The sequence below is a fragment of the Echiichthys vipera genome (genome assembly GCF_963691815.1).
Source record: "Echiichthys vipera genome assembly, chromosome: 1".
Lineage (NCBI taxonomy): Eukaryota > Metazoa > Chordata > Actinopteri > Perciformes > Trachinidae > Echiichthys > Echiichthys vipera.
In genome coordinates this window covers 30,647,804-30,660,965 of record NC_139826.1, presented here as the reverse complement: position 1 = coordinate 30,660,965, position 13,162 = coordinate 30,647,804, and the positions used below count along the sequence as shown (strand labels likewise).

The following is a 13,162-nucleotide window of genomic DNA, read 5'->3' as shown; positions in this document are numbered from 1 at the left end:
GTGTGAGTTTATTGCCTGAGCGTTGCTCAGCGTTGTTGTGCAGCGTTGTTGTGCAGCGTTGTTGTGCAGCGTTGTTGTGCAGCGTTGTAAAGTCTGATGGCAGCAGGTAGGAATGATTTCCTGTGCCGTTCTTTAAGGAATAAATAAAATATCCTGACTGATATTAAAATCACATTTTTACTTAGAATTTAACTCCTTTCAAGTGGGTCTTTTTTTAAACTAATGATGTAAGAATTTTTTATGAAAATTGCAGCAATTGACGCCTTTTTTCTCTGAAATGTAAAGTGTGCAAGTATAAAGGAAATGTGTAATACTGTTAATCATGGTAACCTTTTGACACTGATTTCCTGTTTGGAAATATAAACTAGGCTTCATGTAGACCATCATCCATTCATCATCCAGAGTGGATCTTAGATAAGACACCATCAGAAGATGGCTAATGTTACACAAGCATGCGATGAAGGTAAAACAGTCGATTCAATCTCCATGATCCCCCCCCCCCCCAAAAAAAAAGCTCTATAAAACGGAGCATGAACCGTTTTGCCTATTTGATTTGATTTGTTTGTAAATGGCTTTGGATAAACGCGTCAGCTAAATAAATGTAATGTAATAAATACAGTTTGAGTCCAAAGTGATTCTTATTGAAATAAATGTTACAATATCAGCCAGTACATTATATTACATTATTGGTCAATATATTACATTATTGGGTTTAATTAGTGCAATTTTTATTACATTTTCATGTTTCTTTTTTCATTATTGATCACATTAAAATGCTATATATATACCACAACGAATGAAGAGGGAGACTGAGGGCTCTGAATGGAGAATGCATCATGTTGTGATTTTTCGGAGAAAAATAAAAGTCACTTATAGACGCATGTTGGGCATTTACTGATACTGTAGGTGAGCACACAGGTCTCTTTTCATGATGAAGTGAAGCTTGACCTGCATACACTTGTAAGCATGTAACATAATGAGCTTTTTCACAATATATCCGGCATATTGTTACTCACCACAGCAGCAATTTCATATATGCTTTAAACACAGTGGTCTTTGAGTGGACCAATCATTGCTTTAGTCTGAGTTAAAGTTTGAACTAAAGCTGTCAGGTGTCATGTACAAACATACTTTTAAAAGAATCACTTTACAGCAAGTTGTGTTCATTTCTACATTCTTAAATGTGAACATATATGCTGTCATGACCGGTGCGCCCACATCCTTGATTAAATAAGAAACTGGTCTATTCAATCTAACTGTTGGACTCGGAGGCTGTTGTGAGTGACGAGGGCAGTCCGGAGAGAATTACAACATACAGGCCAGTCTCCCTCTGTCCTCTGCTACTCTCATGTTCCTCTATTGTCCTTTTGTTTACGGACGGTCGGAAAACAGAGTCGGCCTCAGTGGGGAGAACAGACCACGCGGTGAAGGAGCTGCATGCCACCGGCAGTGCTCCCGCTCACACAAGCCAATTGTTTAACTGAACACACTTTAGTTTAAAAAATCCAGTGAAGGGAAGTACATCTGAAAAGCGAACTGGGAGGTTTTCTGTGTTTACCAGGTAAATTAAAAAACACACATAGAGCACGTGACATTTCAAGCTGTGTGGCAGCACCTTGCAATGTGCTGATGATGCTCCTGTGCGGCGCCTCTGACCTCCACTCATTTACCTTTTGAACCACTGATAAGTCAGCACACCTAAAAATAGCCTCAGGTTATCTCTGCAGCACCGCGAAATAGTAAAACTTGAACGTTTCACATCAGCCATGAATGTCTTACAGTACCATGGCACGATAGATGCCAAAAACAAAAACAGACACTCATACACTGTGAAAAAGAAGCAGTGATGTTGCTGCACTTTTCATATCGACAAGTTTGTTGCAGAGGTCATAATTATCATGCTAAATGTGAATTATTTATTAATGGGCCCCATTAAAAGGAGCCACTAGGACTGACTCTTTTTTTGTGAATGGTTAATAGTAAGGCAAGGCAAGTTTATTTGTATAGCACAATTCAAGAACAAGGTAATTCAAAGTGCTTTGCATAAAACATTAAAAGCATTGCAGAAAAAAAATACATGAAACATAAAAAATATTTAACACATATACATGCAGTTTACTGAAAGGCAGCAGCAAACAGAAAAGTCCTCAGTCTTGATTTAAAAGCACTAAGAGTTGCAGCAGACCTGCAGTTTTCTGGGAGTTTGTTCCTGATATGTGGAGCATAAAAACTGTGGGTTTTACTTTTACCGCTTGAAGCTGGGTCCTAACTTTCGATCCCTCTTCATTGGCTCCTAAAACAATAATTTCAGTTTTTCTCTTTGTTTAATTGGAGAAAGGGCTGCTCCGGTAAATTAATTGCACTTATAGCATTTGCTACCTTAATGGACACAAACCTTACTGGACATAATCCCTTTTTATATCCACTTTTCTTTTGGCCCTGTTACATGTACAGGTGTGTATTAACACGGTAATTTTTCCTCTTTTTCCCCCTTGTGTGTCGGTATTTATGGTTATCTTTTTGTAACCTTTACCTTTGTGTTTGTGCGTGAATGTATATATTAACTCGCTATATCGAGGAAATGCTCGACATACCGTATATCACAACAGTGACTCAACTTACAGCACAACCAGTTCTGTTCGATTTGGCAATTTCTGTTGCAAACATGCGGTTTCACTTGAATAATCATGAAAGACCTTATCAAGTTTACTTGATCTTTCTGGTAAATTGAAAAAAAAAAAAAAAGAGATCAGAATATTGGCTAGTGATAACCCCACTTCAGTAGCAATAGGTGACTGGGCTGGGAACTGGAGGGTTGCTGGTTCGAGTCCGTGTGGACCATGAATGAGTGTGGACTGGTGGCTGGAGAGGTGCCAGTTCATGCTGATGCTGTGCATGAGATGCTGTTGAGCAAGGCACCGGGGCGCCGGCAGCCCCCTCGCTCTAACTTCTCTCCATTGGTTGCAAGTATATAGATCCTGTCTGTGCATGTGTGTGTAAAATGAAAAATAATAGCGTGAAAATTGAATTTCCCCATTCGCGGGACTAATAAAGGATTCTTCTTCTTACAAATGCAGTGACAATGAGGGGTGGGCCATATAACAACATTTACAGAAAGACGATATGCATTTGGTAATTTCTTGAGTAGGATTTTTACATCTTGATTAGTCAGGGATTTAATTCACTCAATGAGACAAAAACTGGTGAAAAAATCTCAGTGGTGAATTTGGTGAAACACGCTTAACTCAAGGTCCACTTACTTTTGAGAAAATGTTCCATATCTCAATGTTTATTGATATTGTGATATAAATAGACCACACTGTTGACCTTATGCTCTTCAAAGATATAACAAACAATTATTTTCCTCGCTAAGTAATATCTTCTATCAATAGGGCTGCAACTAACGATTATTTTCATTGACGATCAGTTGTTTGTTCTGTCAAATGGGGGAAAAACGTCCAAGATGATGTCCTAAAATAAAATAAAAGAATTACTCAAACCGACTATCAAAATAGTTGGCAATACATTTAATAGCTGACAACTAATCAATTAAACATTGCAGTTTATCTTTACAAGATATAGAATAATAAAGTACATTCGTTTTTTTAAAATGACATATGCCGATCAAAAGTATCTAGAGTCCAAGTCGACGTCCTCACTCTTTTACCAACAGTCAAAAGAGCACAGCTTACAAAGATTCACAAGTTTACAATAGAACTACATTTTTTACAAACTCCTTAAACAATAAATCAATTATCCAAGAGTCACCGATGAAGACTTTCCTCTCGATCAACCACCAGTCTCGATCAACCACCAGTTATTAATTAGAATCACTTAAGCACTACAATGCAGCACTGAGCTATAATGTGAGGCACCAGGAAACACTGGCTAGCGTGTAGGTTGCGCTATTGTCACTCCCAACACACAAATTCAAGATAACACATAAGCCTCCACATACACACACCCACATACCCTAATACAACACTTCCATAAAGTGGCAGAACATTGCACAAACGCCAGCACAAAATTCGCCCGGCTAATAAAATGTTCCATCAAACACATACCGTACTGTACAATATACATAATTTACAGAGGACCACACATTTATAATGCATTCAAGTTATTGGTACAGTTGGAGTCACCTGGCTGTGTTTTAGCAAGGTGCCTATACAGATCTGCTGTCGACGCCTAACAGGGTGACCCATTTACCATCAGCATAGTCTCACATTCAATCGGCATCTCCTCCTCTCTTTCACACTCACACTCTCTCTCCCTCTGCCACCCTTGTCTCTTTTGCCCTGCTTCCAGCTGTGAAAAGTAAAAATAACTGCTCTCTCGCAGCAAAGCTTTAAGGCTTTTATTGCCATGGTCTCCGGCTCTTCGTGTGAAAATGAATCCCTTACTACCGTTTTATATAAGTGGGAAACATGTCACATGTCACTTTATAGTAACTTAGTGCAACAGAAAGGTCTTAACATAACCACACTTGACAGCTGGCATCTTAATTTTAATGAAACTGGAAATTTCTGGGAAATCTGCAGTCCAATAAAATCAAAGGGAGATGAGGACGGAAAATTATGAATTGAAAAATGAGCTGATTCAATTAAAAGGCTCTTCTCACTCACTCACTCATCTTCAACCGCTTATCTGAGATCGGGTCGTGGGGGCAGCAGCTTTAGCAGAGGACCCCAAACTTCCCTTTCCTGGGCCACATTAACCAACTCTAACTAGGGGATCCCGAGGTGTTCCCAGGCCAGTGTGGAGATATAATCTCTCCACCTGGTCCTGGGTCTTCCCCGAGGCCTCCTCCCAGCTGGACGTGCCTAGAACACCTCCCTAGGGAGGCGTCCAGGGGGCATCCTTACTAGATGCCCGAACCACCTCAACTGGCTCCTTTCAACGCAAAGGATCAGCGCTCTGCTCGGAGTTCCTCACGGATGCCTGAACTTCTCACCCTATCTCTAAGGGAGACTCCAGCCACCCTCCTACAAGAGAGAGAGACAAGCCATTTTTTGCCGCTTGTAACCGCACTGATAATGATTAAGTATTAATATTGTGAAAAAAATATATAATAAAAACAACAATACTGATTCTTACCCATTGACTCCAAAGCCAAACCACAACCTTTTTTCTAATCTTGGACCTAACTATCGCTTTATTGCTAACTTATGTTTACCATTATGGCCATTAACGCCATATTTCATAAGATATCATACAAATTATTGTGTGTAAGTTTTCATAACTTATCATACAAACCTGCAAATGAGAATTCATTGCAATTGGCTTTGGTTTATCTGTGCTATACACGCATGAAAACATATTGGGGTTCAGAACAGTATATTTTGTATGGTACGCACATATCATTGAGTAAATTGGTTCTGATTCCCTGACATATTTTTAGCAGCAACAGTAGTTCAATGTACTTTAGAACCCGAGAGACGCCGGTTCGAGCCCCCGTAGGGACTAAGTATAGAGTGTGGACTGGTCCTAGAGAGGTGCCGGTTCGCCTCCTCAGCACTACTGAGGTAGGCACTGTCCATGGGCAGCCCCCTCCCTTCAACATCTCTCCAATAGTGCATGTGTAAACTGAAGGTCCTGTTTGTGTGTTTGTGTTTAATGTGTTAAAAATATCAACACAGTGAAAACATTTAATAGGAGTCATCAATAACTACGTTCTTTCTCTCTCTCTCTCATCAAAATAATTGATGTTAGCTACTGCACACTAATAAAAAACATCAAACCAAGTGATTTTATATTTGTTCTTTTCTAAACTAGTGTTGATGAAGAGAAAATTTGTTTGACAAATGCAGCATTTAACTTCAAACAAAGACCTTAACCAGAGCATAAACACTTTAGCGTTCCCCGCATCATAGAAATGTGAAAACAAATTTCCAGTCGATTGCATTCTGCATTTTAACACGTCCGACAATGCAGACTAGTTCATCTTTTATCTGCCTCTGCTGGGGTTGCAACTTCTTCTTTAACCATCATGTTTCTGCTTGCCGTGTCATTTTGTTCATGTCTCCAGAATGCAAGTGTCTGCATATTTTGAGTTTCACTCAATCTATATAATTCATGGCTCATTTAAAATTTTCATGAAGCGTAGCGTTGAGAAAACATGCTTATGTGTGGTGCCTCAAATTAAAGAAACATGCACAAATGGCATGTTCGGGACCACAGGGCAAACACCAAGCACTCACTGTACTCCATAATGAATCAACCCAGTTTAGCTAAATGTCCCTTCATCTGTCACACAGTAACAACCTAGATTTGTTTGCGAACAAGCACGCATTTGAACTTAACTCCACACATACTTCATTTTGACTTAAAACTGAGTGCAGGAAACAATAAGGATGACCAAAAAGGAAACAGCATGTACTCTTTTTTTAAATGTTAAATCCTCTCTGAGAAACACATTCAGATAGCAGCAGCATTAAACCTTTAAAAATGCCTTTCTCCTCTCCTGTTGACTCTGCTGCGACTGTCACTCCTCCCACAGTAGTCCTCTCTTGCTCTACGTGTGGAATGAGGTGTTTTTCACAAATATATTGTGTTCATAAATGTGCTGAGAGAAGGAATGGTACAAAATTGGACTAAAAATATGTGAATATATGCAGTCAAAGCAGAACCTGTTGCTTACTGTGGCTCAGTTTGATTCAGTTTAGAAGTGTGAAAGTATTCCCACAAATGAGAAAAATCTATTTTAGCATATAGGTAAAATGTATAAATAAATAAAGAGATAAAGTGTGGGTCTATCTGTAGGACAAGACTCTATGCTGTGTGAGAAGTCTTTCAATGGGTTGAATTTTATATGGAAAAGGTAAAAAGTGACTTAACAAAATGAAACATGGAGTGAAACCGCAATGTTTTATAAGCTATGACATTACAGGATTTTTGCACCTTACACCTCTGATGCATGTTTGCCCATCATCCAAACCACCTCGCTACAACTTGCATGCACATAACAGTCAAAATGCATGAGGAATTGACACGCAGCGTATGTAGGCGGGGCTCAACCGGTTGTTTTTTACCTGCTGCACAGACTCTGTCAGTAGTGTGTGGCTGCTGTCAGCTTCACTGTGTGCATATTGAGCTTTGCCAAGTGATAATGCAGTTGGTTAAACAGTTTGGAAGCGGAAGCTATATTAACTACAGGTTTAATGTTAAGTTTAATATAATCATTAATATTATGTTTTAATGTGAAATATAAAAGTATTTTTCTCTCAAGACTTTTTAAGCAGATTGTACTCGTTTTTCTACCTTTGAGAGGCAGTGAAGCTGCGAGTAGGGAGGGGAAAGTAGACCTGCCGTGTAAAAATAGCTCAGGTGTGTGGAGCTTCTGTGGTCCATGAAGCAGCTTCAATTTAATATAATGGACACGTTTAGCCACGGGCATGCAGTGGCTGCCGCGTCGCACCGTGTACACCGCATGTTTTTCGGCCGTCAGAAGCAAATTGCAGGCTGTAAATTTCCCTTCAAAATATAACTGGTGAATCAAATTAGTATATAAGCACGAAATCTATTAGACAGGGTTGCCCAAACATCAATTCCTGCATATTTTGTTCTGTTGTGTTCTGATAATGTCACATTATTTTGCAAAATTTCTAAAGATGATGTCTGGCAAGATGGGATGAGCATAATAGCTGTTATGCTGATTCCTTTACATTTTTCTTTCAGCAGAAATAAATGTGGAAATGCTTATTTGTTTGCAGCTATCTTTGATTACAATTTCAAACCTTTCTTTTTTACGCCTCGTTAAATAAAGAAAAGTAAACTTAAGAGAAGCTCTTTCTTAAACTAATGGATGAGTCTTCTATTTCTGTCTTACACGCTGCAAAATAATCCCTCAAAATGTTTCATTTTTTTGGCATGGTTCTTGAATATCTATTAATCTAACATTTATCTATTATATATATTATATTATACTATCTAATAACATCTAAAATTAGTATATGTGGGATTATTTTCCCCAAAGTTATTTGGGAGTTTGAGGCAAAAAAAGCTCCTGCTTTCCTAAACTTCATTCCTAAAGAGATAATATTTCACCTCTCATGTCTGTTTATGTGTCTGTGTGTGTGTGTGTGTGTGTGTGTGTGTGTGTGTGTGTGTGTGTGTGTGTGTGTGTGTGTGTGTGTGTGTGTTTGTTTGTTTGTTTGTTTGTTGGTTTGTGTTTGAGTGTGCATGTGTGCTTGAGGGGGAGAGAGAGACAAGAAGATGTGTGGGTGTTGGAGGCAATACGCTCACAATTTACCATGAATAAGTTTACTATTTAAACGATTCAAAGTATTGCTTAAAATTCTACGTGACACACGTGTTCACTTTAAAATGTTTCGAAGACAAATAGATTTATTAATAAAATGAATGAGAAATAGATATTAGAGCAAGTCGCTCACTTCCTGTTTACTGTAACAACTAGCAACGTACAAAACGCCATTGACACATTTACTGAAACAAAACTATAAAGACTGATCAGGTACCTAACGTTATGTTTAACATTCATGAAAAACTAAACATAGAGGCATTCAAGAGGACAGCTAACGTTACGCATTCTCTTCCTGTTTCTCCAAAACTACAGCAACTGCCCGTCTTAAACCGGAACAGCGGCGTTCCGTGAAGTGACCTTAACAACGGGCTGCTTTCGGCTCAGACGCTAAAGCATCGATGTTGTGCTGACGTGGCATAACAGTTCTAGTTTGCAGTGGACACATTGCACCTTTTTGGCTTCTTTTTTAAGTGTGAAATGATCCCAAACTTATTCTCTGCCTTTTCCGGATGTAGTAGTGAGCACCCGTAAAAACGGTCCGTGTGGAACAATGATCCGTGCGCTGAACAGGTGGCATAACGCACGAGATAGGAATTAAACAAATCATCATGACAGAGATTTTGCCTCAATGCATTTTTGTAATTGAGTAACTCAAGTTACTTGATTCATTTCTTCAGCCCTAGACATCAGTTTGATGCTTCATTCATAACAATGACTACAATAACTGTCAAAATGCCTCAATGAGTCAACTTCACTGTTGAAAAACAATCTGAAGCTCTTAAGTGCATGTTATATTTCCTCCATCCGATATCTTATGATGCTCAATTTGTTTCTTATATACTCATATACAATAATGTAAAGGAGTATCAAGCATAAAGGGCTCATTTTTGAATGAATTTAGGTAATACTTTGTGCTCCCATATCTTTTAGCATTTATCATCCTCCCACATTTGTCACTTGTTTTCAGAGTGGCCGCTAATTAGCACAAGTAACAAAGTCTTGCATCAAAGTTGAGAACTTTTTGAATTTGAAGTCAAAGGGGAAAAATTAAATAGCACATAAGAGCTTTTGGTGATTATCAGACTTTTTAAAAGTTTTTTTCCCAAAAATCCCTTAGAAACTTTACGATTTGCAACTCGGCACTGCACAGTATGAAAACATTGCCTTTGCTTGATAAACACGCTGCAGAAGCAAGTAGAGGAAGACGCAACACATGAGCTGGGAACCATGAAGTCACGTATGAGGCACTGCTGGATGAGTCAGACCAGCGGGCCTCCCTTGCATGCATACCAATCAAACTAATGGCATACATTAAATGCCTCTTAAGGGCCATTGCTGGAACTCACATTATACATGTCTTTCAACTTCCACATTCATGCATACAATCTGACATAAAGAAAGCATGTGAGAAAGTAGGTCAGGTCCTGTGACTGACGTGTGATTACCCTGTTGGTGGTGCCATTAGGGTACAACAGTTATTACAGTAGAAAATGACCATTGTTGATTAGCAATCAATTAGAATCTGCTAGTGACAGTAAGGAGCTTTAGATGTTTTCTAATATCTTAGTTAGTTATTATAAATTTCTGTGTTGTTATTACATTTTTCTGAGATATTAACTACTTACTCCGACTTACTTTTTATACTGACTAGAAGCCCAATGAAACCGAAATATCAGACACCCTCTACCCAGTTTTATTTCATTTAGTCTTGCAACCAAAACATTTTCAGTATTGATTATTCTGCTGAATATTTTCTCAATTAATCATTTAGTTTATGCAGCGGAAATGCCTGTGACAAACTCCCATAATACAAAGTAGTTTCCTTAAATTGCTTGCTTTATACAACAAACAGTCCAAAAACAAGCCACAAATCCTCATATACAAGAAGGGAACTGGCGCTACATATTTAGATTTAATTCTTCATCATTGTCTGATTTTACCATCTCAAAATGCAATGCAACACAAGGAAATGAGGAATCTCTCAATGCCTTACCTTGTGCCTGCACTTAAGCACCACTCCGTATGCTCCTGAGACAGAGAGAAAGACACAAAAGGTCAATAAAGTTCCAACATTTTAATTTCTATTTCGGCCTCATGAACATAAACACCAAACAAACATGTTTATAGAGTGCAGTGCAGTAGGTGAGAACCACCAGAGAAACAACAGTTAATAGGTGAGGTGGAGGCGTAGTGTACTTACTCTCCCACACACGTATGCCTATACCTTTGAACACACACACACACACACACACACACACACACACACACACACACACACACACACACACACACACACACACACACACACACACACACACACACACACACACACACACACACACACACACACACACACACACACACACACACACACACACACACACACACACACACACACAGTGTCCCTACACTAAGCACAGCATGTTCTCTGTTGTTCATCCATATTTCAGATGTCAGGTCTACATTTGCTCTATGTTAAGCATGTCGTACAGACTTGCATTGGTTGACGTTAATTATTTTCTTTCCAAACTGCTTTTGTTACCATTCAAATCACAGGTGCAACATAATAAGATCATTCCCAGTCGTGTGCTTGTTTAACATGAAACATCTTATTCAACTGGGTAACTGGGCAAGAACAAACAAATTGTCCCATTTTAAAGCTCTCATCACTTAATTACGGTTCTCATGTGTTTAACGTTTTGAGTTATGTTTCATGACAAGCACTGATATAGATCACAGTTAGTGATACTCTGTCTTTTCACATTAGAGTGATTTCTGGGACACACTTCAGACCAACTCACTGATATGAGCCACAAGTGACGCTGCTGACTGGAAGAAATCATTCCTGCCTGGTTTGATGTGTGAAAGACCTGTGTGTGGAATACTCAAGAGTCATTTGCAGCTAGACTTAAAGATTTATCCTAATTTATTTCATTTTCTGACCAGCCATCAGCACTGTCATTGGGGCAAGAGGAGACCAGCCAGAACGCAAACATACTGATGTATACAATCAAGACGTATGCTTATAACAGCTGCGTTTAAGGTATTTTCCAAAAGCACATACAATTCTGGTCAGGATATGTTCAGCCCCTTATTAAATTCTAAACTTGTCCATGGCTTAAATGTACTAGTGAAGTGCCCATTCGTGATGGGTTGATTGCTTGTGAGAAGTGCTCATCCAAATAACTTCACACACTTACACAGACACTTTTGTGTCCCCTTGCAATGCTACAGTATATCTGTCGTTTGTTTGCTATTTGGGACCAGATTTTCAGATTAATAAAACAAAATATAAATCAACTAATAAGTTCTCATGTTATATTAGAGATTAAACTACCCAGCAGTTTATAAAACAAGTAAAATGAGCTACGTCTTTACCAGCTGCAACATTAAAGTGATGAACACATTAAAGCATCACTAAATATAATTCGCTTTAGTAACAGTTTAGCGGGGACACTTCTTGCAGACTTTTAAAAAACACAAGCAAGTGGATCATTATATTTCAGCTCCTGGAAGGCTTTTAATGTGAAACACCAATTCAGGAAGTGTGGCATTTCTCTGATGGTATCGATCAAACAGCGTTTTTTGATCGAAAAAACAAATTAAAATGGAAGCAACTGGAAAAAAAACTACAGAATAAATCAGTATTTCTGTTAAAGCAGAGTAAGGCATACCCCTTTTCGACCAACCCAGACCTAGTTCTAGTGCTGGCGCTGGTTCACCATTGGTTCAACTTAGGAACCTTCTCAGAACCCGTCACGTCATTACGTCACTGTTTACGTCTGAGGTTTCCCCATAAATGCTAACGCCCACTTCAAGCATAACAACAATGGTGGACTAACACACTTATATACTGTACATGTGTATGTTTACTTTCCGAGTTGTTAACAGTTCTTTGATTTTCTGAAAGGACTGTGTATAATTATTGTGCTATAAATGTGAAGAAACATTTAAAAAAAACTTAATTTATGTTAATCTGTTACTTACTTACTTAATCTGTCGATTAAGCATACTAAAGAAGGCATGTCTCTTTAGAAAGGTTGTTCATTTTGACAAAAAAAACAACAATAAAATACACAAATTCTAACATCACAACATTTTTTAAAGCATGCAAGACTTTGTGGTGCCGGTTCAAGACCAGCAAAGAGTTGGTGCCCCTCTGGAACCAGTTTTCCTGGCCTAGAGCCGGTTCTTTGGCTGTCAAAACGGGAAGAACTGGTTCAAGATTGGGCACGGGATCTGAACCGGCCCTCAAAATGTCTCAGTCAAAAGGGGGTAACAGAGTATCAGAGGGGTGAATATGACAGGATTCTGTTAGTGCACTGATGAAGTTAGTGCTGTGGGAAAAAAAACAACTAAGGTAAACATTGTGTTTGCATCAACAGCAAATTAATCAGGAAAAGGGCAGGCTTCTTCCTAAAATCTGCTAAGATATAAAATACAGAAATATAGGAAAAGAAACATTCCACATATATGCCGGTTTCAGATAAAAGTATGGTTATTTCAGCTGTCAAAGTAAATAAAGGCCTTGGAAACTATATGGTAAACAAATGACTAATGTGGTCATTTCCCTTGTGAGGACAGTCTTGAAGGAGTGAACTAGTCGATGAGAGACTTCTCCAACCTCTCAGGGTCACAAACCCCTTTAAAATCCCTTTGTATTGTGTAATAAATCCCAAGGACATGTTGGAGATTCAAGACCTGCCAACTGTGATGTATATGTCTAAGCTGTACAATGTAAACAGCACTGAATATGAGTGAATATGACCTTGTCTGATCACCAGAATCAGAGTTTTAGGTTAACAGCACAAGTGCAGTCCTCATGTTCTACAAACATTTGTGTAAAAACTACCCACCTTCTCCCACAATGCCAAGGACTTCAAACTTATTCATCACATC

General features: G+C 38.7%; 1 protein-coding gene across 1 annotated transcript in view; it reads right to left on the bottom strand.

The window, feature by feature from the left end:
* cdkl5 (cyclin dependent kinase like 5) overlaps positions 1 to 13,162 on the bottom strand; it is a gene marked incomplete at its 3' end in the record, with an annotated part of 36,485 nt that extends 23,323 nt beyond the window's left edge. The window contains exons 1-2 of the mRNA XM_083912023.1: positions 13,120 to 13,162; positions 10,257 to 10,291 (exon numbers count right to left, since the gene is read on the bottom strand). Coding sequence (XP_083768149.1) covers positions 10,257 to 10,291; positions 13,120 to 13,156 — 72 coding nt within the window. The 5' untranslated portion in view covers positions 13,157 to 13,162. The remainder of the gene's footprint in view (positions 1 to 10,256; positions 10,292 to 13,119) is intronic.